This window comes from Pollicipes pollicipes, unplaced genomic scaffold, assembly GCF_011947565.3.
Source record: "Pollicipes pollicipes isolate AB1234 unplaced genomic scaffold, Ppol_2.1 Scaffold_7261;HRSCAF=8764_pilon_pilon_pilon, whole genome shotgun sequence".
Lineage (NCBI taxonomy): Eukaryota > Metazoa > Arthropoda > Thecostraca > Pollicipedomorpha > Pollicipedidae > Pollicipes > Pollicipes pollicipes.
Window position 1 is genome coordinate 50,444,542 of NW_023597054.1, and position 20,552 is coordinate 50,465,093.

The window sequence follows — 20,552 nt, forward strand, 5'->3', positions numbered from 1 at the left end:
GTGTGGGTCATTTAAAGAGCGCTATGGATGAGTGATGTCATTCTTTGAACGTGCCAGATTCTGGACTGCTACGTGAGTGCTGCACCTGGATGCAGAGGTCGGGTGTATGTAATTCAGTAAAGCTGAAAATTTCTGCAAAGTGGTCGCCACCTACTCCTGAATGAGTCACAATCACACTGGTACAAAAACGTGGCACCAATCAAATCAATGCCGTCAGTTATAAGGGCACTTAACTAAGCTTTGTTCCTCTCAGTACATGGAGAACGTAAAGAGATGGCAGTGTATCAACAGTTTCCGGTCAGGAGCCTCGTCAAAACAGCATGGCGAAATGGATTTACTGGAATAGATTTGAAAGGTAACTCTGGCTCCGACTTTACATTTGAATTTGAAAGAAATATTTTAGAATTTGTCGCGTCAACATTGAGACGAACATTTTCATGTACTTTTGACCCGTCAAAAGAGGCCCTTTGCGGCCTCATTGAACGTTTCCGGGGTAGCGTTTTTCCGTATGCAAATTACCAATATTGGCAGATAGTGAGGGGGAATCAAAAACCTATGTGTGCCTCCTTTCTTGAAAATGCTTTTAGACCGGTTTAAAACGGAGGGTCTGCTTGCCCACCCGTCCAAACCAGTTTTCCAAGTGGGGTAATTCGATGATTCCCTAGTAACACACGGAGGTTGATAAGTGATTAGAGCGTAGGGGTTGATAAGTGTTTAGAGTTTATCAACCGACAGAACCCAAACGTAGCTTTCATTGTGGGTCATATTGGGGGATGAAAAGGGGCATCACACCATTTGGCCACACCGGTGATGGGAGAAGTGATGAACAATTACAATTTCACAAAAATTGCACAGTGACTTATTTGCTATTGCATTATTTACAATTTACTACCTATGTGCAATTACATATAACAACGGTACAACGTTTGGAACGGAGCTCTTTACCAAGTACATCAAATACGTAATCCTCCAAATTTGCACTGTAGATATGAGATCTCCATCTTTACTAAGCACGACACTATTGTAAATATGTTACATAGGGTTTTGAACAACTATCCAGTCATAGTAAAAAATTCGAGAGCGTGACCAAAAGAGGGGCTTTGCTATGTTGAAATGGTTACTCTCCACAACATTTCGGGAGATCGTTGGAAGAGCTACGGAAATCTAGTGGAGGTGGGGGAAGAGGCAGCTGAAACCGAAAAAAATATCGGATGACATGTCACGTCATGTATTTATTGCGAATCGTTCGATACGCATGATTTAATGCTTTATTCGAGGCAATGGGTTACAAGTAACACGATAGAAACTCAGACACGGTGGTGATAAAAACACGTCGAGAGCTTGAAAAAGGCCCAAAAAGTCAAACAAAACCCTCTTTTCACATTGGTCAAGTTTAGATCTGAGCGCAGCACGCCTCCGGGAGACCACAACGGCCGGCGGCAGCTGGTTCCAGGACGATGCCGCACGATATGAGAACACCCTGCGCGATACAGGCAGTCGGAAGGCGGCAGTTCAGGGGCGCCGGCCACCGCCGACCACGTGATGCGCATCGGGACACGGAGATCAATTAGGGCCCTGAAGACGCCAATGTGGTCGTGGCGCGCGACAAGATTACTGATTCTGCGCCACATCAGCGATCCTACCACCGATTAAATATGATCTTGACCCCGCGTCCCAAAGACGATCCTGACCGCGACATTCACGATTTTTGGCACCCGGCCGAGATAGCAGGCGGCGACCCCGCCCCAGACTGAGAGGCAGTCCAGGATGTGGGGGGAAAACATGGGCCTGGAAGAGGAGCTTGCGAGCTTCGGGTCTGAGATGATGACAAATTTTATATTGATAAAACGGGATGGAGTTCCACTTTTTAACTAATTTGCTTATGTGCTCTTCCCAGGAAAGGGTGCGATCTATAGTCACTCGCAGCATCTTCACGCACGACGAGGGGTTAACATTAAGTGGGAGATGTTAACATGGAAGGATGATTTATGATGACCTGGGGCGTGCGAACAAGGAAAGAGTGGACTTGGTATGGTTCATCTTCGGGGCATTGGCAGTGAAGCAGGATTGGAGGGCAAGGATGGTTTCCTTCTGACGCGATTTTAGGGTGGACAAGTGGTCTGGGTGGGCGGAGTCGAGGAGATGGATATCGTCGACGTAGGAAACCAGACGCCTGTAAGGCAGGCAGGATGGAAGGTCGTTCGCAAAGATGCTGAAGAGGACTGGGCCCACCAGGAACTCCTGAGGGACACCGTGGGATAAGGGAATGGATAGTGAACCACCTATCACCACCTGCCGTGGTCCATCAAAATAATTTGTAAACCATCGCGAATCGATGCTGTAGGCTTGCAGCTTGGTCGGGAGGACGCAGTGGTCAACGCTGTCGAAAACTCGACTTAAGTTTGTGGAGGTGACGGCGACGACATGTCCGACATTATATATATATATATATATATATATATATATATATATATATATATATGTATATATATGCATATATATATATATATATGTATGTATGTATATATATGCATATATATGAAGCTGTGAAGGGGTTAAGATGCCGTGGGCATCAAGACATGCGGACAACTGCTGACAGACAATCTTCTCTCATATTTTTGACGATACTGATCAAAATGATTTAGGTCTAAAATTGCTTGCAGCGTCACAAACACCGGACTTTTGGATGGGAAGAACTGAATCTAACTTCCACGCACAGGGTAAGACGCGGATGACGATGGAAGTATTGACTAGATGAGGCACTTGAGGCCCCATGACAGCGAAAAGTTCTTAGCGCAAGCAGCGGCACACCATCGGCTCCAACCGGCCCTAGATGAAGACACTGCACGCATAGATTTCGCAAGCTCGGGTAGGTCACAGGGTGTAAAGCTAGCCTTGTTATGGTTACGCACGGTGGTCTTGGAGGGGAGAGGTGGACGCCCCGACTGCTCGCCGCTAGCTCAACCGCGATTTTTGAGCCAGCTGAGATGAAGTGACGATTGAAATCGTCGGCTATGCCAGCGGGCATTGCCTCCTCGGCGCACCTCCTCCCCCCTTCCCCTAGAGGGTCTATGTCTAGATTTATGGGTAGTCCGCCAGAAATTAGGCCCGGTCTTAGGCCCGTCGGTTCACATGCTGGCGCATGGAAAGTCACGCTTGGTCTGAGTGCAGCAAACTTTAACCCGGTTTCACAGACGCCGATATTCAATGCGGTCGGTCTGTATAGCGGACCTGCGTCATGACCGGCAAGCGTGGTAGCAATCCCGCATCACACACAGCAGAATGGGATTGTCTCAGTCCAGGAGCAGCGTGGACGGCCGGGTGTCACTGTTTTCAGGGTACGGTGCATATCAATGGCACCTGGCCATACGCACATGAACTCCTCCAGCTTTCCCGCCGCACCCACGGCCCGGTACAACGGGTCCCAGTCCACCTGCAGTAAATGCAGACTGAGCTCGTCCCAGCAGACTTCGCGCCAGGAGTAGAATAAGAAAAGAAACAGGACGTAAATGCTGCCGCCTGAACGGGGCACGAATGATGGTGGTGAGATGGTCCGTAATCAGCGGCAGCGACACCAGAGCTGTGTCCTCTAGTTTGGGCATGTTGGTAATTCGTGGTCTAGGAGAGTCGCGGTCGGCTTAGAATGGGTTGGTGTGTTAATAAGCTGCACAAGGCTCAGATCGTTTAAAATGGACATGCAACGACGCACAGACGGCTTGTCGGGGCGCGTTATGTTAAATCGCCGAGACAACAAAAAACACGTTTGCCAATGGTGACAGCCGTTCTTAGTTGATCATGTATCTCGTCAAGGCCGCTTGATGTCGGCTGAGGCGGAGGACTGTAGACAACGCCGGCGGTGGCCGAGAGCTGCCCACCGCCACTCATCGACATCCACGGCGACTCGTATACTGCGCCGGCGCCGGAGATTGGTAACGCTGCAGCTCAAGTGCTCCCGGCACAAGATTACCACACCACCACCACGGCCCGCGGCCACAGGGCGATCCCGGCAGCGCCGGGTCGGTCGGTCCCTGCGCACCAGCCCGTAGCCGGAAAACACCAAGATTCCGTCCTTGACGGGATCACGGGGCCAGTGAGCCACGTCTCGGTAATGCACATGGCGCCCAGGTCATGGTCGCGTACGGTCCGAAGAACGCAGTCGATCTTCGGGACTAACGACTGGACGTTGGCGTGGCCGACCGTCAGTGTGCCGGCTGGCCTGGCAGAACTGGCGCGGGAGGTGTGGCTGACTGCAGGCTCTGACCGATCGCCCGGTGGGCCGGCCGGCTTGGCAGAACTGGCGCGGGAGGTGCGGCTGACTGCAGGCTCTGACCGATCGCCCGGTGGGCCGGCCGGCCTGGCAGAGCTGGCGCGGGGTGTGTGGCTGACTGCAGGCTCTGACCGATCGCCCGGCGGGCCGGCTGACCTGGCAGAACTGGCGCGGGAGGTGCGGCTGACTGCAGGCTCTGACTGATCGCCCGGCGGGCCGGTTGGCCTGGCAGAACTGGTGCGGGAGGTGCGGCTGACTGCAGGCTCTGACCGATCGCCCGGCGGGGCCGGCCGGCCTGGCAGAACTGGCGCGGGAGGTGCGGCTGACTGCAGGCTCTGACTGATCGCCCGGCGGGCCGGTTGGACTGGCAGAACTGGTGCGGGAGGTGCGGCTGACTGCAGGCCTGACCGATCGCCAGGTGGGCCGGCACTCAGAGGGTCCGGGGCCGAGGCGCGACACAGCGCGGCGGCACCCGAGAAGCCGGTGATGGCCTAAGGGCGGCGGGCAACGGGCGACAGTCGGTGTCCCTCTCCGAGCGGGAGCACCGCAGCCGTTGTGGCCGTGCGGGCCCGACATCCCCTCGTTCTCCGATGACGCACGCGCGCCGTGCAGCTCCAGCGCGGCTCCGGTCGAAGTCGGCTCCGTCGCGACGCCGGCAGACACGGGCCACTGGCGGCACAGCCGCCCCAGGTTACTGCGCAGCTTCTTAACAGTACCTCACTGGGACAAACGATTAGTTTGGGAGGCTAAACATACCATTGAAAACTGAAAATGTGCTCAGGCGTGGTATGGAAGAATGACATCGAGCTCAAAACGGCTTTGGTGAAATATCCCTTATCGAAGCGTCAAGATCAATGATCAATGACGGGAGACATGAACGTCACTCTTGCAAATCGGGATTTCAAATGGACTATTTATCGCAAACTGTGGGTCATAAAAATGTAGCGTGAACTGTGCGACCAAAATGGAAGCAACGTCAGCTGTGTCGAAGAGTTCATGACTCCCATTTGCCCGAGATTTAATGAGAGTGTGATGGTAACAACCAGACAAGGAAGGCCCATTCGGAGACGACTCTGATTTTGACCGAACGTGCCGCCCGGAGCCCAGGCAGTCATGTGTCTCTCTGACTAGAATAATATGCGAGGCACTAGTCATCGCGACGGACGGTCGTCGGTATGTTTCTGGTGATCAGATGATGACTAGACTTAAATGTGTCGAGCTCCGCACTGACTGATTATGCAGGCGTGGATGAGTGACGAGGCGTGGCGTGTGGTGAAAAAGGCGCATGTGCGCGTATTTCCAGTAGTTGTATTCGTATCGTGTGAATCCGTGTATATGTATCGGTAGGTTCTGTACCACAGGGCCAGCATTTAAAATCCTCGCTGGTGATCGTTGTCTAACGCTCCAAAATGAATGGCGATGAAATTGGCTCACTGTTGTTTTTAATGGCACAGGTCTGAAGGCAAGTTTCACATCAATTCTCGTCAGGTCGTGGAACGATGAAGGTTTTGGGGAAGGCATGCGGCCGAAACATCAATCAACAGCGATTTTATAACTTCTAAGCTACCAAAGTCGTAACAAATCTTGGTTGATTCTGTACTATTTCTCGATGCTGCGCTGTAGAACTGTCAATGTCATTTACTCTGCTGTTACTCCGTCCTTTCTTACGTGGCTGGTTGTCCCGATTTTGCTTGACCATGAGACTGGCGTCTTGCTCCTAATCCGTGACGGGTTGATATCCGGCATCAACCCGTTATGATGATCCAGTCTGAAACGCAGGAAATACTTGTCGCAAAATGATGATGCCATGCAATTTTGATCTTGATAGAAGTTTTGGCTTTGTCTCAAAAGCAATAAACTGATGCCACGGCAATTAAACGGAAGTCGACTTCGATGCATGCACATTGCGCTCGGTAATTTCAGCAAAGTGTATTGTCTTACGCTCGCATACCAGAATCAGCGTGCCAATGCCATTCCGTGCATGCAAGATTATGGGTTCACATGCGCGTCTAGGAAGCGAGAGGGTTCGGTTTTGTTCTGCTGACGGTCGGGTTTGGGTTCGGTAACCTGCAGTGTCCGCCCTTCCTAGCATGGTAAGACGCAAGTAACGCCTGACAGAATTAGCTGCTGAGTGCACCTTAAAACGCCAATGGCAACAACATCATCAGTGTATCTTAAGCCGCATCCCTTGGTGCAATCGAGCTATGCAATAATGAAACGAGTCAAGGTTCGAACCAAGTTCGTGCAAATCATGCACATCGTACGCGACACTAAGCCAGGAGCATCGCACTGTTGTAGGTAGCGCATGCATAGCTGTTTTGGCTGGGCTTAAACGCGTCGCGCCGTCCGCCTCCGCGAGGTCGAATGTCGTGCACAAGCTTGTGTTTACCTGCCGCCAGGTGGCAGGCGAGGTGAAGCGGGCTCACCCGCCTAGCAGCAGCAGCAGCCGCAGTTCGGAGGAGTGCGGCGGCTTCATGTACAAGTTCAAGACCAACATGAAGAAGCGCTTTTCGGCCGACATGGCCGACGGCTTTGGCTCGAAGCGCTGCCGCCAGAGCGTGCCGCGGCCGCCGTCGAAGCAGACAAGTGGAAGCCGACGTTGCTGGGCAGCGGCGCCGAGCGGACGCGCCGCCGCTCACAGCCCTCGCAGCTGGTGCCCGTGTTCGCACTGCACAGCAAGGGCTCGCTGTACCTGCCGATGACGGTGGAGCTGGCGGCGCTGGGGCCGCAGGCTGAGCTGCTCTCCGCCGAGCCGCTCTCCCTTCTGCACCCTATCAATATATCGGTGTGCTTCTGCGAGCGGCGAGCGCTGGCCGACGCGGCCAGCGAGCAGCCGTCCACCTCTGGCGTGTCGTCGCTGCCACCGGAGACGGTGATCTCCGAGGAGCTTACTTCAGCCGGGTAGGGCGCTGCCGAGCCGCCCGGGCCGCGCTCGTTACCGAGCCGGAGGTGAACCGTGCTGAACTTGACACGGGCTGCCCTGCTGTCCGCCGACCAAAAGGGTGGCGCCATGCTGTTACAAAATGCGGCACATCTATTCGATGTTACAGTTGACTGTCGGTTTGTTCTGTCGCCGTGTGCGAAACCGTCGAATCAATGGCATAGGAAGACGGTCTATGTGCTTTATATTCATTCTTGGCGTGTTCGCATACGCCATATTTTTGCTCCCGTGTTGCTATGTTCCTGACGCCCGAACTGCTGTTTGCCCGCTGCCGTGTGGCTTTGCTTTTATCTGAGTGAGCACCAAGTTACATTATCGCCGACATAATTGTAATGGTCATGTATGGTCAGCTGGTCAATGGCATGATGGTCATGCATGGTCAACTGGTCCATGGCATGATGGCCACTTCGCCAATACTTCATTTCGCAGCTTCTGTTCAGTTCAGGCTGTCTGATTTCTTCTGTGTTTCGAGGAAAATCGGCCGTCAGGCGCTCTGACGGACCCATATGACGGTTGTATTACTTACTTGTGTCACTTCCTTTGATAACGTCAATTCTCCCGCAACGATATCCCTACCATCAAGCTAATAATGCGAGCAAGTCGTGGTCATTTTGTCTACGGGCCTAATCGTGGGCAGAATTTCGGGAAATGCTGTTTGTTAGCCGTGTGAAAAGGCGCTCATCATATCAGGAGTCCCCGCGAAAAGACAAGCTAAGGCAGGCCAGGGTGTGTGTAAAACTGCTCATCGTTTAATGGATGTGTTGTGCAGAAGTGGATGGTTCAACATTCTAGTCGACTTGCGATGGGATATTCGTGCATCCTACTCCGTTCTCAGCCTCCAAGCCAATGAAAAGAACGCAAATACGTTTTCCGCCAGACTGAGCTGCCCTTGCCTAGCGAGTTGGGTCGCAGGTTGTTGTGAATGCATCAGGCGAGACTTCCGTGGCGACATGGACTAGGCCGAATTCCGCCCAATCCTGCGATGTAACACTTGATGTCACCGACACGCGAGTATTCCGGCAGTTGCCGAAACTTGTGAATGGGTATATCTAATCTTCGCTGACGGCACTTGCTCACTTGGCGGTTGGGACAGGGCTGCCCGGGTCCACATATGTAACGAATTCCACTGCACTCTGTTCATCGATCGCGCTGTTGCGAAACGCTCCGGCTAGAGGAGAGATCGCCGGGCTTTTATTAGCTGGGCTCACAATATTGCAGCAAGCCGGCCAGCTCCAAAATAGGCACCATTTATCAGCGAGACTGTCTGCCGTTTGACAGGCCGACACGCCACGTGAAAATCGCCTGTACATCAAGCCAACACGCGCTTCGTTACTGTTGTTGGCCGCGCGCTGTGATGCCCTCTGCATTGTTCGTTGGGGTGAATACCACAAAGTACTGATTGCATGTCGCATGTCGCTCCGCGCGTTGAATGAACTCTGGACGCGCACGAGTACACCCAGTTGGCAGTGGCCAGTGGCATGTAAAATGGGATACCCTGACGTCACGGCTGGATGTGTGTGATTCACAATAGTTTCAAGGTGTAGCACGAGGCTGTGTTTAGGGCTGAACCTTTCAGCCAGTCAAGATGTTGAAGTACTATCCGTGTGCCAATATACTGGAATGTCGGAGGAGCGCATTTTGAATTGGATCTAAGGCCGGATACGTGATGCATAAGCGCTCGATCCTATCGATCTTCACAGTGAAATTCTGTCGATCGTGTGACGGCAGACAGAAGTCGTCACGTGCGACCGAAGTAATTGCATTTTCACTAAGGATGTCATCGACGGCGGCGCATCTCATCACGTCTGCAGCCACGTGGGCCGTTAAAGTGGCTGGAGGTCATTCAGGCCGTCCGTACTTTTCCTCTGGAGGTGGTGTGCGCCGCGCAATGGTATTGAGTTCGGACGCCGCCTTGAAACCGCGCGCGCGTGAGAAATGGGAGGCGACGGTGAGGTGGGGGGTGGGAAAAAAGTGGCGCCAGCAAGCGGAGGCAAATGTTGCAGCCAAGCAAGTTTAAGAGAAATGAACGATATCACTGAAGGTAAACGAGGACTTATGAAGTCTAAAATACAGTCAAAGAGTAGGCGTGGAGCGAAGCTGTGTGAAGGATTCAATAGTGTCAGGTGTGCTGAACTCATATCTTGAGTTTCTAAGCAAATTCAAATCCCGGTTGAGTCATGGCCCCTGCGCGCCAATATGGCCAACGCAGTCGCCTGGCGTTTCATAAAAGGGACGCGACGCACGTTGTCACGTGCCTTTGGAAAACAAGATTTGAAGGAGACACCGGGGACATCTAAGTCGGCTGGAAGGGAGTGGAGCAGTAAAATGTAGAGGAGATGAAAACGCACCCGGCCTTCTTGGAACCAGCTTGGAATGCTTGCTACTTGGAATGCAACCAGCGCCAGGCCTTTAAAAAACCGACTTCGGCCATGAGAGCCGCCTTGTAGCGGTTCTGCTTGGGTCGAAGTTTGAACACTGATCGCGGATGTCTCGATGAGTCACGCCCTGAATATCTGCAGTCTGCAAAATTCAAGCGTATCTTTGGGGCATTTACAACGCACTCAGTTACTGAGGCTATGTGGCGCCAGCCTGCCTCTCACCCCTGGCAGGACGAACAACGTACCTCCGTTTGCCAGACATGCAGCTTAACCACTACACGGCCGACATCCCTGGACGGCTGCACCTGCCGCAGACAGTGGGTGGCCGGTCTGCTACACAACGCCATCGTCCGCTCTACTGACGGCGCCACGTGAAGGCCTTCGCCTGGAGTGACCTTCACACCGGTCATTGCCGAGGCAGCGCCGCGGCGCGAGCGTCTGCACCCAGCGGCAGGGACCGCCCTGTCCACCAAGAGCTTCGTACCGGCTGCGCTGTCGGCTGCGGTTGACACGCCCCTTGGTGGACGGGACCGCCGTGCACGGGTTGGACGAAGGGGCTAACAAATGGGTAGCTTGATGTTCAATTTGGGTCGTCCGCCCTTGACGAACATACGCTGCTACTAAAGTGTAGCTCATGCAGAGCCCATAATTTTGGCTAAACTGGAAAGCTAACTGCACTTTTCGGTGAGACTGCGTCACGTGACGCGTGCTTAGCATGACTCCGACCCATGTACCGGGACCCGCCAAGCTCATGTTACCGAACGGAATGATGTAAACAGCAAAGGAGAATTGAGTTATTCAACCTTCTTTTTCATTAAGGGCCTCATCCTGCACCCCGCGGACAACCATTTATAGGGGTGCTCGAGCCTTGAGCGATGGCCCTGGTCGTCTGGTGGGGCCCCATGCCGCAATATGTCGTCGTTGAGGGCTCGTGGACATAGGTGGCGTGGAGCAAGGACGGACTTGAGGACGTGAGTGGCGTGGATCAAGAACATCCTCGTGGACATGGTGACTTGGAGCATGACCAGGCTCGCGGGCATAGTTGGCGTGGAGCAAGGACAGGCTCGTGTACATGCGCACGAGGAATCACTATCAGCATGCCGCGATGAAATTATCCCCACTTGTTCAAAGTGTACGCCTTCATCGCATCCGATGTTTCCCGATGTGAATAAAAATCCCAACCGTGGTCCTCGTCGTGCGATTTGGGCGTGAAACCAACTGTGGTAACTATCGCCCAGTGTCAATCCCCCCTATTGTCACAAACCAACCGTGGTAACTATCGCCCAGTGTCCATCCTTCCTTTTGGTCACGAGAGCTGCTGCGACGGCGTCCTGGGCCCCCAGCTGGTGCAGTATTTGATGGTTCATGGAATCCTGGGTAAAGTTGCCATTGACCCTCATCGTCAACGTGGGCCGTCCTAAATTCCGTCCGTCTTTCCAAACCTGGAAGAAAATTAGGCATTAGTACATCAAACCGATATGTCTTGAAGCCTACTTCTGCATTATTTAGGACAGGTCACCGTAACTTTAACGGTAGCAAATAAATTCCTAATTTACATATTTTGAACTGTGTGCAACATGACTGTAAGGAAAGTTATTTGTTATCGATGAAATGATGACGGTGAATATGGTTCAGCCCCTGACACGCTTTCGCATACCACTGCTGTTCTGTCAGTGAGTGTGGACCAAGACAAGTAAACTTATTTTATACATTTCAAGCCTTTTTTCTTCGACAAACCTTTGTTATCTCAAAAACTAACCCAGAATATGACAAAAAAAAACACATGACGTTGGGTATCACTTGCCTCAGTAGATAGAATATCACATAATGTGATCAGAGACATGTCAATCTTAATCGCAAAAAGGAAAAGAACATTCCCGCAAGATTCCTTCGTTCGCCGCATTTGACCTCGTATCACGTTCGATGACCCAATTCGTCTGCATTGTATGGAAACTCCTTCTAATCAAACATACGAGAAAACGGTTACATGCCAGAAATCTTAGGAATGCGTTTTGTGCCACAGGTGTACGTTGTCTGATGTCTGAACGGCCAAAATGCAACCAACAGGACTTTTACAAGACGTCAACACTTGAGATATGTCTTGCAAGATCTTCAAATTTGAAATGCATCGACTTTAAGAGGGTTGCAGATTCAGTCACAAAGCATTGCAGCATGGTGGATTGGACGGTCAAAGGTCGTACCTATTAGTCCTCAATGGGGCTCTGAGCCTCTGGTCCGGCGGTGGCTGGCGAAGCAAGCTTGAAATGTACCAGATGCAAAAATTCTCACAACATTTCGAGCTTTGAAGAATGCCTTTCTGCGAAAGAATGACTCTCCAGGAAATGGGATTGCAAACAGATTTTGCATTGAGGCTATCCTAATTGACTCCTAAGTCTTCGGCACATGGTGTTATACCGTTCTCTGAGCAAGTAAGGGACTTCGTGCCGAATAAATGACCAATATCACCCTGAGTTTAGCGGCCTAAATCACAGATCACGCACCTACCAACACGAGTCGCAAGCAAACCAGCTCTCCTCCTCATGTACTCAGCGCCGTGGCTCTAAAAAGCCGCCTTCGACCGTGGGAATCGTCAGGTGGCGGACAGGTCGCCGTGGGAGCCGTCACTGATCGCTGTACCTGAATAAGTCATCACATGCCGTTGCCAGCGGCGCCCGGACAACATGGACAGTGTGGACACGTCGCCGACACTGTCAGCTCCGACTGGGCACAGGCGAGTCACACAGAGGGCGCCGCCATGTCACCGCTCACCAGGCCCGTTGGCCTGCTGGCCGTCGTCGTCTGTCTCTTCTGCTGCTTCGGTAAGCTCAAAGGACATGATCGTTGGTGGCATGCCGCACACTGGGACAGTGTAAAAGGATAGAAATGCATCGCACGGCGACAATGTAACATGTTCGAAATCTGCCGGTGTTGGGAGCAATGGTCGCATTTTGTCATTTAGTTTAGACCCCTCAGATTAGATTTGATGACTCAGAGACGTGGTCGGGCCTTTCAGCTAAAGCATTTGTGTATCTCACGTAAGCCAGCGGCAACAAAGGTTTGAATATCTCACGTAGGCCGAATTGAAACAAAGGTTTAGATATCCCACGTTTGCCGAAGTGCAACAAAGTTTTGGACACCTCACGCAACCCAAAGCGCAATAACGGTTTGAACATCTCAAGTAGGCCGAAGTGCGGCAAAAGTTTGAACATCTCAAGTAAGCCGAATTGCGAGGAATGTATGTGTACCTCACTTAAGCTTAAGTGCAACAAATGGTTTGATGTCACACTAAACCGAAGTGCGACAAACGTTTGAATACGTTATGTAAGCCGAACTGCAACAAAGGTGCCGCTAAGTTATGCGTTTGAGCCGGTTGCTAAAGATGAGATTAAAGCTAGAAGTAATCCTTGCTTAACTGACATTTCTACGCCACCAAGTGCCTGCTCGGAACATAAAACATGACTCAAACTCAACTAAAAACTTTCGGAGCGAAGTCTGCAATTTAATTTTCATGGTTTGAGGTGAACCAGTTTGGTATTACTACGAACTTGTTCGGGGTACTTCACCATCAGCAACTGACTTGGGAGCTGGTCTAGTTCGTTATGACATCTCAGTATCGAATCTCACGATGGCAAATATGCGAGCATTACGCAGCCAGAAATCCTTAAGTTAAATTTGTGAAGTCACCGGACGGCAATCATCGCTCAACACACATTAAACAATGCGTAAAAGTTTAACTGCAGAATACTGCAAAAATACATGAACGCCAAAATTGAGGACCAGGTTCAATCATTTTCAGCACCAACAATAGTGGTCCAATGGCTTTATATTCATAAAAACAAAAAAAAATTCACACTAGCGCTTCAGACTCTTAACGTGTTGTTTTTTAAATTGTAGAAGCCATTGGTTTCGAATTTTTTGGGTAAAACTGAGGTGTTTCTCACAAATGGGCGTTATAAATAACTTAGGCATGACGAATTATTAGCTGGCCTGACCTGATTTGTGTTGGTATGTTTATGTGACATCGTACAGCCTGATTGGCATTGGCTGGTGACCAAAATATGCAGTCGATGACTTACACTGACATAATCCACAGCAGGAAAGGAAAATTGCGGATGATAACATGTCGGGTAAAAACGACCTTGCAGATATTTACTTGTTACGTCATAATTCAATGTGGACACAAACACAAATTGCTTACCTTGCAGTGCGCGTCAAAGTGATTGATTGTGAAAGATGGAAGTTTGGCGGGCATGACTGGAGTGGTTCGGACAGTGTCTCCGGAAAACGGAAATAATAATTTAGCTCCCTCTCTCCGCACGGCGGTTGCAGTTTACCGTCGAATAATCTTACGCTTATAATATCTATCTATAAAACTCGTGATGTTTGCCTCTGCGCTGTCCTGCTGGAAAGTGTTTGTGATGTTTACCATCCGCGCTGTCCTGCTGGAAAGTGCTTCACCCTGAAGGTACTACTGGCATCATTTTGAGTTTATTTTTAGCGTTCGGTTAGCAGGTGCTTTGCTCTGAATAACCGTGAAGTCACTGATGACACATGCCATTAATCAAACAAAGAAAAGTGCGGTTTGGTGGTCCCGTGGTGTAACTTGATAAACTTTTGACCTGTTTCTACGCACCTTACCTTGAATTCTAAAGACGCCTGCCATGTAACAACTTACCGTTCAGAACCGGTAGGCAAGGCGATCACGTTAACACATGCCACGAACACGTCGCTGATCTCCCCATTTTCAACTCCCCGACCTTTCAGAATGTTGTAATCGAACGCTTCACGTGGCAAGAAATTAGGGCATTGGATTACACTAGTGCTAGCAGGCTTGTTTTGCTAAGGCGACGGAGCTTCCATGGGACGAGTTGTGTTTGCATGATTTGGGGATGCATTTCCATTCATGATGTTCCCTGGTTGACCCGATCTCAGGCTGCCGGATGCCTGGGAGGAAACGGTTGTGGTGTGCTGACCACCAAAGACATAGGAGGGTGGTGTTTTTTTTTCTTCAAAATGCCGACATCTCCGGGTTTCTCGCGGATTTTCAGTGCCTTCGTACTACGTCCCAAACTCGTGTTGGTCACATAAAATTGCAGACGGTACGTTCGTCAACGCTCTGAATTGGATTCGCGTCTCTCTTCCCGCTCTGGCTGATGGGCTGTGATATAAAACGTGAAAACTTACAAAACTGCACATCTATCCTTGACGCCTCTGTGTACGTGACAAGTGGCACGTGCTTCTCGGCATCTGGCACCACATGATTCCCCGTTCAATTGTTCGAAACAAGAACTTGACACCCAAGCGTGTCAAGTCCTTGTTGCTCCGGCCTCTGGTTGCCGATATGTGGCCGCGGCTTCGAACGGCTCCTCGTCGGCTTTGTCGTCGGTCACATTTTTGGGCCGCCCGTGCAAAACTGATGGGCCCAAAACAACCCTTTTGTCGCGTGTCCGAACCCTGGACTGTAGCGGCTCGCGGTTTACCCGTTGAAAGCCGCCTCCTGCACGCTCGCGTCGTGTTCAAATTCCAGCGTTCAGCCACCCGCTGATCCGCCTGTACGTGACGCTGGACAGGCGGTGACAATATTATGATTCACCGGCTATGATCGGTGACAAAAGTGAACACTTTCGCGGGCTTATCGGTGAAAAGTTATTGCAAAACTGGAACAAATTACAACAGACCATCCTAGTCGGACCAAACTCAAAGCTTAGTGTTTGTCTGTGTCCGCTAATGCTTACAGCGTGAGCTAGTGCAGAGCGTCTGCCGAATCATTGACGTTTTGTGTATGAGCAAGAATTTGCTCATACTCTTGCTCTTGCCCTGGCGAAACTGAGCCACACATCACTTTGAAACATAATATCTTTAGTCAGGATAGCTTTTAACAGGTGACAGAAAGCACCACACTATACTACATATTTGTTGACTTTACAGATCATAGTGTCACAGTGTCTTTCCAATGCTCTCCAGAGGTGTGTTTTTCGCAATTTTGTTCGGCTAAGATTCGCTTCACGCACCAAAAAGCATACGTGACAACTAACTTGGTAAATAAATAAGGGGCCAGGTATAATAAATAACAAATAGCTACCCCTTTGCTAGTCAGGAAGTCAGTAGTTTCGTTCCCATGACTTCAACTGGTACCAACCAGTCTCCGGTGCGGAGCCAGGCTGTTAATTTGCCATATCATGGTTGCATCAGCCCCTGCATTTTAGGAGAATCGGTAGGGATCTGACCGGGAGGCGCGTCTGCAGCAGCTGCTGACCTGATTTTGAGTTCACAAGGGTCTCGTGGATACGCTTGAGGTCCGAGGCCGGCAGACCGCGCGCAACACCCAGCGCTTCCAGACAACGATCGGTTTGGCACACGGCCCCACTAAGGTTTTCAGTATGCCTCTCCGGCATGTCGTACAATTGCACGCAACTTTCGGCATCTTTCGGGGCATTAATTATGCATGCTTTGCTATCGTCTCTCTATGGGGCATGATTTCATACATAAGGGTGTTTTAAGTTAAAAAATAAGGTTATGTTCAAAAATTGTTATTTTGAAGAGCATTTAAGCCCTGGTCTTTCTGTGAAGGGTCGATATGGACTTGGCAGCATGTTGCTTATTGATAATTGTAAGATTTTTTGGACATATTCAGTGTTGCTTTTCCACAAGGCCCTGCCTTTCTTAGCTTGGAAACGGCAGGGAAGGGGTCGCATTGACTTCCTCCTTCCTGCCATCATCGTTTTTACGACGTTTCTGTCGCATTCTGTTGCAACTCCGAATTGGATTGTATGAAATATTTATAAACATTTCGCCACCCATTAAGAAGTCGATGTGCGCAGTTTTTCTCGCAGAGAAATGCATTTTTGTTCTCACTATGTGACACCTGTTTTGCCTACACTAATGAATGAAAAAAGCTGAATAGACTACCTCTGGACGCCGGCTCACACACAGCACGTCCGATTTCCGACGCTCTACTTAAAAAGTTATGCAGTGGGACAGAGCTAGTTGAACCATACCCATCATGCCCATCATACCCATCGAGTTGTACCATAAAATGTAAAAAACTGTCGCAAACGTTCAAATCTGTCTTGATGGTTTTCGTGTACGTAACACCTGACTTGTGCTATCACACGTGTGACGCAACACGATACCTCGCTCAGCTATCTTTCGAACGGTGCCAATTTTGAGTCGCTCCGACCGTTGTTGTCGCGATGTGGCCACGATGCCGATCGGCTGCGCTCCCGTTTCCCGCAAGTCACATTTCCAGACGTTCACAATGCAAATCTAACGGGCCTAAAAACGGCTTTTTCGGCACGTGCCACGCCGAAACGTTGGACAACACCGGCTCACGAGTCAAACGTAGAATGCTGTATTGTGGGCACGTGCATCGCGTGCAACTTTCAGCCCAGTATCTATTCGTTTGACCTGCAGACGGGCTCACCGAAAAAGACGAAAAACAGAGACACCTTGCGCGAATGGTAGGTGAGATGAAACAGTTGAGCGCAGAGAAAGCTAAGATTGATTTGTGAATCACTCAACCACTGGTGACCTGTCATCCGAAAACCCGATGATCACTTGCAACCTGAAAGGAGCTCAAACGTCTCCAGCAGACTCAAAGATTAAATCGTTCATTATTGAACTACTCTCGGTTTTCTAGAACATACCACTTCGGCATATCTCTCATTGCTTCTAAACAAGCACGCTGAAAGTCCAAAGGCATCAGTTTATGCCTTGGGGTGCTGAAATAAAGAACATTCACAAAATCATCCCAAAAGCTGTCACCAGTACATCTAGCAGAGCTTGGTGGATACAGTGCCGTCTTGCGGGTCCTCACAAATCACGGCATGACATGTCAGGACATGAATAGCTTACTGTCGTGTTGATAGTTCACCCCACAGAACAGAGATCACTGGCCGGCGGCGTTCATGTCGGAGCGTTGCGACGAGCGATCCGGAACGTTTGCACACATGTGCCAACTGGTCTCAAAACAGAGCTTTTCAAACTTTCGTTGCATACTTCCACAACACACATGCATTTGGCGGGTCTGCCACTAAGCGCTCGATGGCTGGATGCTTTCAATGTGATGACGTCAGCGTGTGTGTCACAAACACGGAGCGGATATCAGTGGGAATCATCCTTGACATGACACCTATGCAAGCATTATCAGTCGAGTGTAGGAGTTACAGCACACATTCCCCTTTTCAGGCGGAGCGCTGTCTTCCCACGAGACGGAGACGGAGGTGAGTGGTGCACAATTACTCGACGGAGGGCGGAAGCTCCGGGCTTCCCCGACCCCGGGATCCAGCGCCGACTTGTTTCATTTGCTGCTCCTCTTCACGGAGATGCCGTGCTAATAGCAAAGCCGAATTTGAACAACCACGATACTCTGGCAAAGGTTCGGCTGTTTTGCATAGGTGATGACAGAGGAAGATAGATATGTCACACAACTCCTTGGCCTTAATGGGAATGTTCCGCAGTTGAAGATATTGAAGTAAGCATCAGATATGATGAAATAAGCTAACTTATAACTATTGGCATACCTTTGGGTGGAAGAGGCTGCCCAAGACAACATAGTTCCTCTGCTTAGCAAATATGCTGCTCGATGCATAGGGACATAAAGGGCATAAATATACCTTTCCAACAAAGGGCCACAAGGGCCCCATCGAGGTTAGCCTGTCTCAGACTCCGTTCACATTCTCCTTACCACCTGGCCTGCATGAATCTAGTTATAAATGAGATCTTTGGACCGAAAGAACTTATCCAAACGGTTAATGTTGCCAGAATGTTGGTAGAGAGGGCCTTCCTTCAACTTCGTATGTCGACTCATTCGGATGGTTCACTAATACAAGCAGTCGACAATGATACATTATTTGCATTTATAATTAATATATGCTACTAACACAATAGTCGACTATGATATTTTCATTGGCCTTGATCGCTGCATTGCCAATGGAGTGGCATGACTTGAATTACGCTAATTTAGCGTAATGGATGTTTGGGTGAACTTGAAATAGTCTCCCGAATAGTCTGCACATCTTTGCAGCCGTCTAGCCCAGAAACTAGAACGTTTCAGGCTTTCAGAAGAACGGGGTGTGAACTGCACCGAATGGTCTTCAACATGACAGTTTCAGTTAAAAGCTCTGTACAACTGTGGAACATTCCGTTTAACATCGGTCTGTTAGCTTATGATTTTCCCTTTTACCCTCCAGGACATAGGCGGATATGGCCAATGCACACAGACAGACATCATGCAGACGAGTAATCTCGAAATACCGAAATACTAATACGATGGTGTTTGTTCATACCATTATGGTGCTTGTTAGGCGTTTAGAATGTGAGCGTTTCTTCCATTAATATACAAGTTCAGAAGCAACAGCAGTGTATATATATATATACATATATATATAATATATATAGATATATATATATATATGTATATATATATATACACATATATATATATACATATATATATAGGTATGCACATAACAATATACATGTATGCATATATACATATATTCATGTATGTATACCATGAAGCAGTCTCCCAATACAGACCAGTATATTTTCTGAAACCGTGACAACCTTGGAGCAGTGTACGGTTCTATTCGCATGGCCATGGTTTTAGAGCGATCTGTGCTGTGATGATCGAGTATGGCAGGCATGCTGTGCGCTGGATTTCTCTCGCCTTGCTAAGAGATAACTAATTCTCTGTCAAAAGTATGAGCTCTTCCCATCCAGTGATAATTAATGAGTCCGAAAGTAAAGTCGGGAGCAGAGTAATGAGCTTTCGCCCTGCCTGCGTTAGTCATTGGGCCATGTGAGAAAGAATGTTTTGCTACTACTTAACTTCAGCACAATGGTCTTCTCTGTTGCAGCCGGCGCCCGACCCAGAAGAGATTTACGCCAAGATATATTTCGAGCTGACAAAGGATCCGCCGGACACCACCGTGTACCCGGGGGTGCCCTTCCTGCTGAAGCTAAAAATGAGTTTACCAAATTCAAATCCGTCGCTCCTACTGACTTCCAGGTGCGGGTCGTGTTGGGCGGATCGGTACAGGGATGGGTCTAGCCACACTGCAACTCTACCACAATGGTGAAAAGAGCGGTAGCTCTGCTCTCTGTGGCAGGACAACCGTGTAATGCACCAGAAAGACGAGACTGATTACTGAAGAGCAGGGATACTTGCTCAATACGTATGAGTGCATTCATTGCCGTTGCAGCCTTCAGTTGCAGCCCATCTGCGCATGTAACGGTGCCCCGCCGATGCCCAGCGTGACGCCACCCGGACACGCGCGCCGCCTCTCCAAACGGATCACGCCATCTGCATTGCATATTCTGTCATCTGTATTGTATTGCAGACATCCCGGGACTCGAATCCGGCCCAAATGTTGTGAAAGGATCTTCTGAGGTCATTGGCCCGTCTTTTCTTTTGGCGAATGACATTGTTAGGTTTTAGATGCCTCTGGTGATACAGATGCTTTCATAGAATCATGAATTCACTTCAATTTGGTTTTCATTCACTAATGGTCATCTTGCTGCCGGTCTTGCTACTGGCTCAAAATCCCCTGAATATGGAAAAGAGTCACACCAGCAACACAAGTCTATGAAATATGTTCATTATGAGCGTCGCGAAGTGACGTCTGTATTGTCGGAGACGCTCAGTTATTTCTGTAACAATTCCCCGACTGTTACTTCATATGTGTGTATATGTGATGTGTGTGTATGTGTGTGTGTGGTGTGTTGTGTGTGTGTGTGTGTGTGTGTGTGTGTGTGGTGTGTGTGTGGTGTGTGTGTGTGTGGTGTGTGTGGTGTGTGTGGTGTGTTGTGATGGTGTGTGTGTGTTGTGTGTGTGTGTGTGTGTGTGTGTGTGTGTGTGTGTGTGTGTGTGTGTGTGTGGTGTGTGTGTGTGTGTGTGTGTGTGTGTGTGTGGTGTTGTGTGTGTGTGTGTGTGTGTGTGTGTGTGGTGTGTGTGGGTGTGTGT

General features: G+C 49.8%; 1 protein-coding gene and 1 long non-coding RNA gene across 2 annotated transcripts in view; both read left to right on the forward strand.

Moving 5' to 3' along the window:
• The window catches only part of LOC119111585 (hairy/enhancer-of-split related with YRPW motif protein 1), a 71,635-nt gene extending 64,463 nt beyond the window's left edge, over positions 1-7,172 (forward strand). The window contains exons 6-7 of the mRNA XM_037235395.1: positions 6,667-6,825; positions 6,909-7,172. Coding sequence (XP_037091290.1) covers positions 6,667-6,825; positions 6,909-7,172 — 423 coding nt within the window. The remainder of the gene's footprint in view (positions 1-6,666; positions 6,826-6,908) is intronic.
• Positions 7,173-12,316: 5,144 nt separating this feature from the next.
• LOC119112782 (uncharacterized) lies at positions 12,317-19,543 on the forward strand. The gene is made up of 3 exons (XR_005095781.1): positions 12,317-12,405; positions 17,774-17,808; positions 19,447-19,543. It is a non-coding gene; the product is annotated as an uncharacterized LOC119112782 (long non-coding RNA).
• The last annotated feature ends 1,009 nt before the right edge of the window (positions 19,544-20,552 follow it).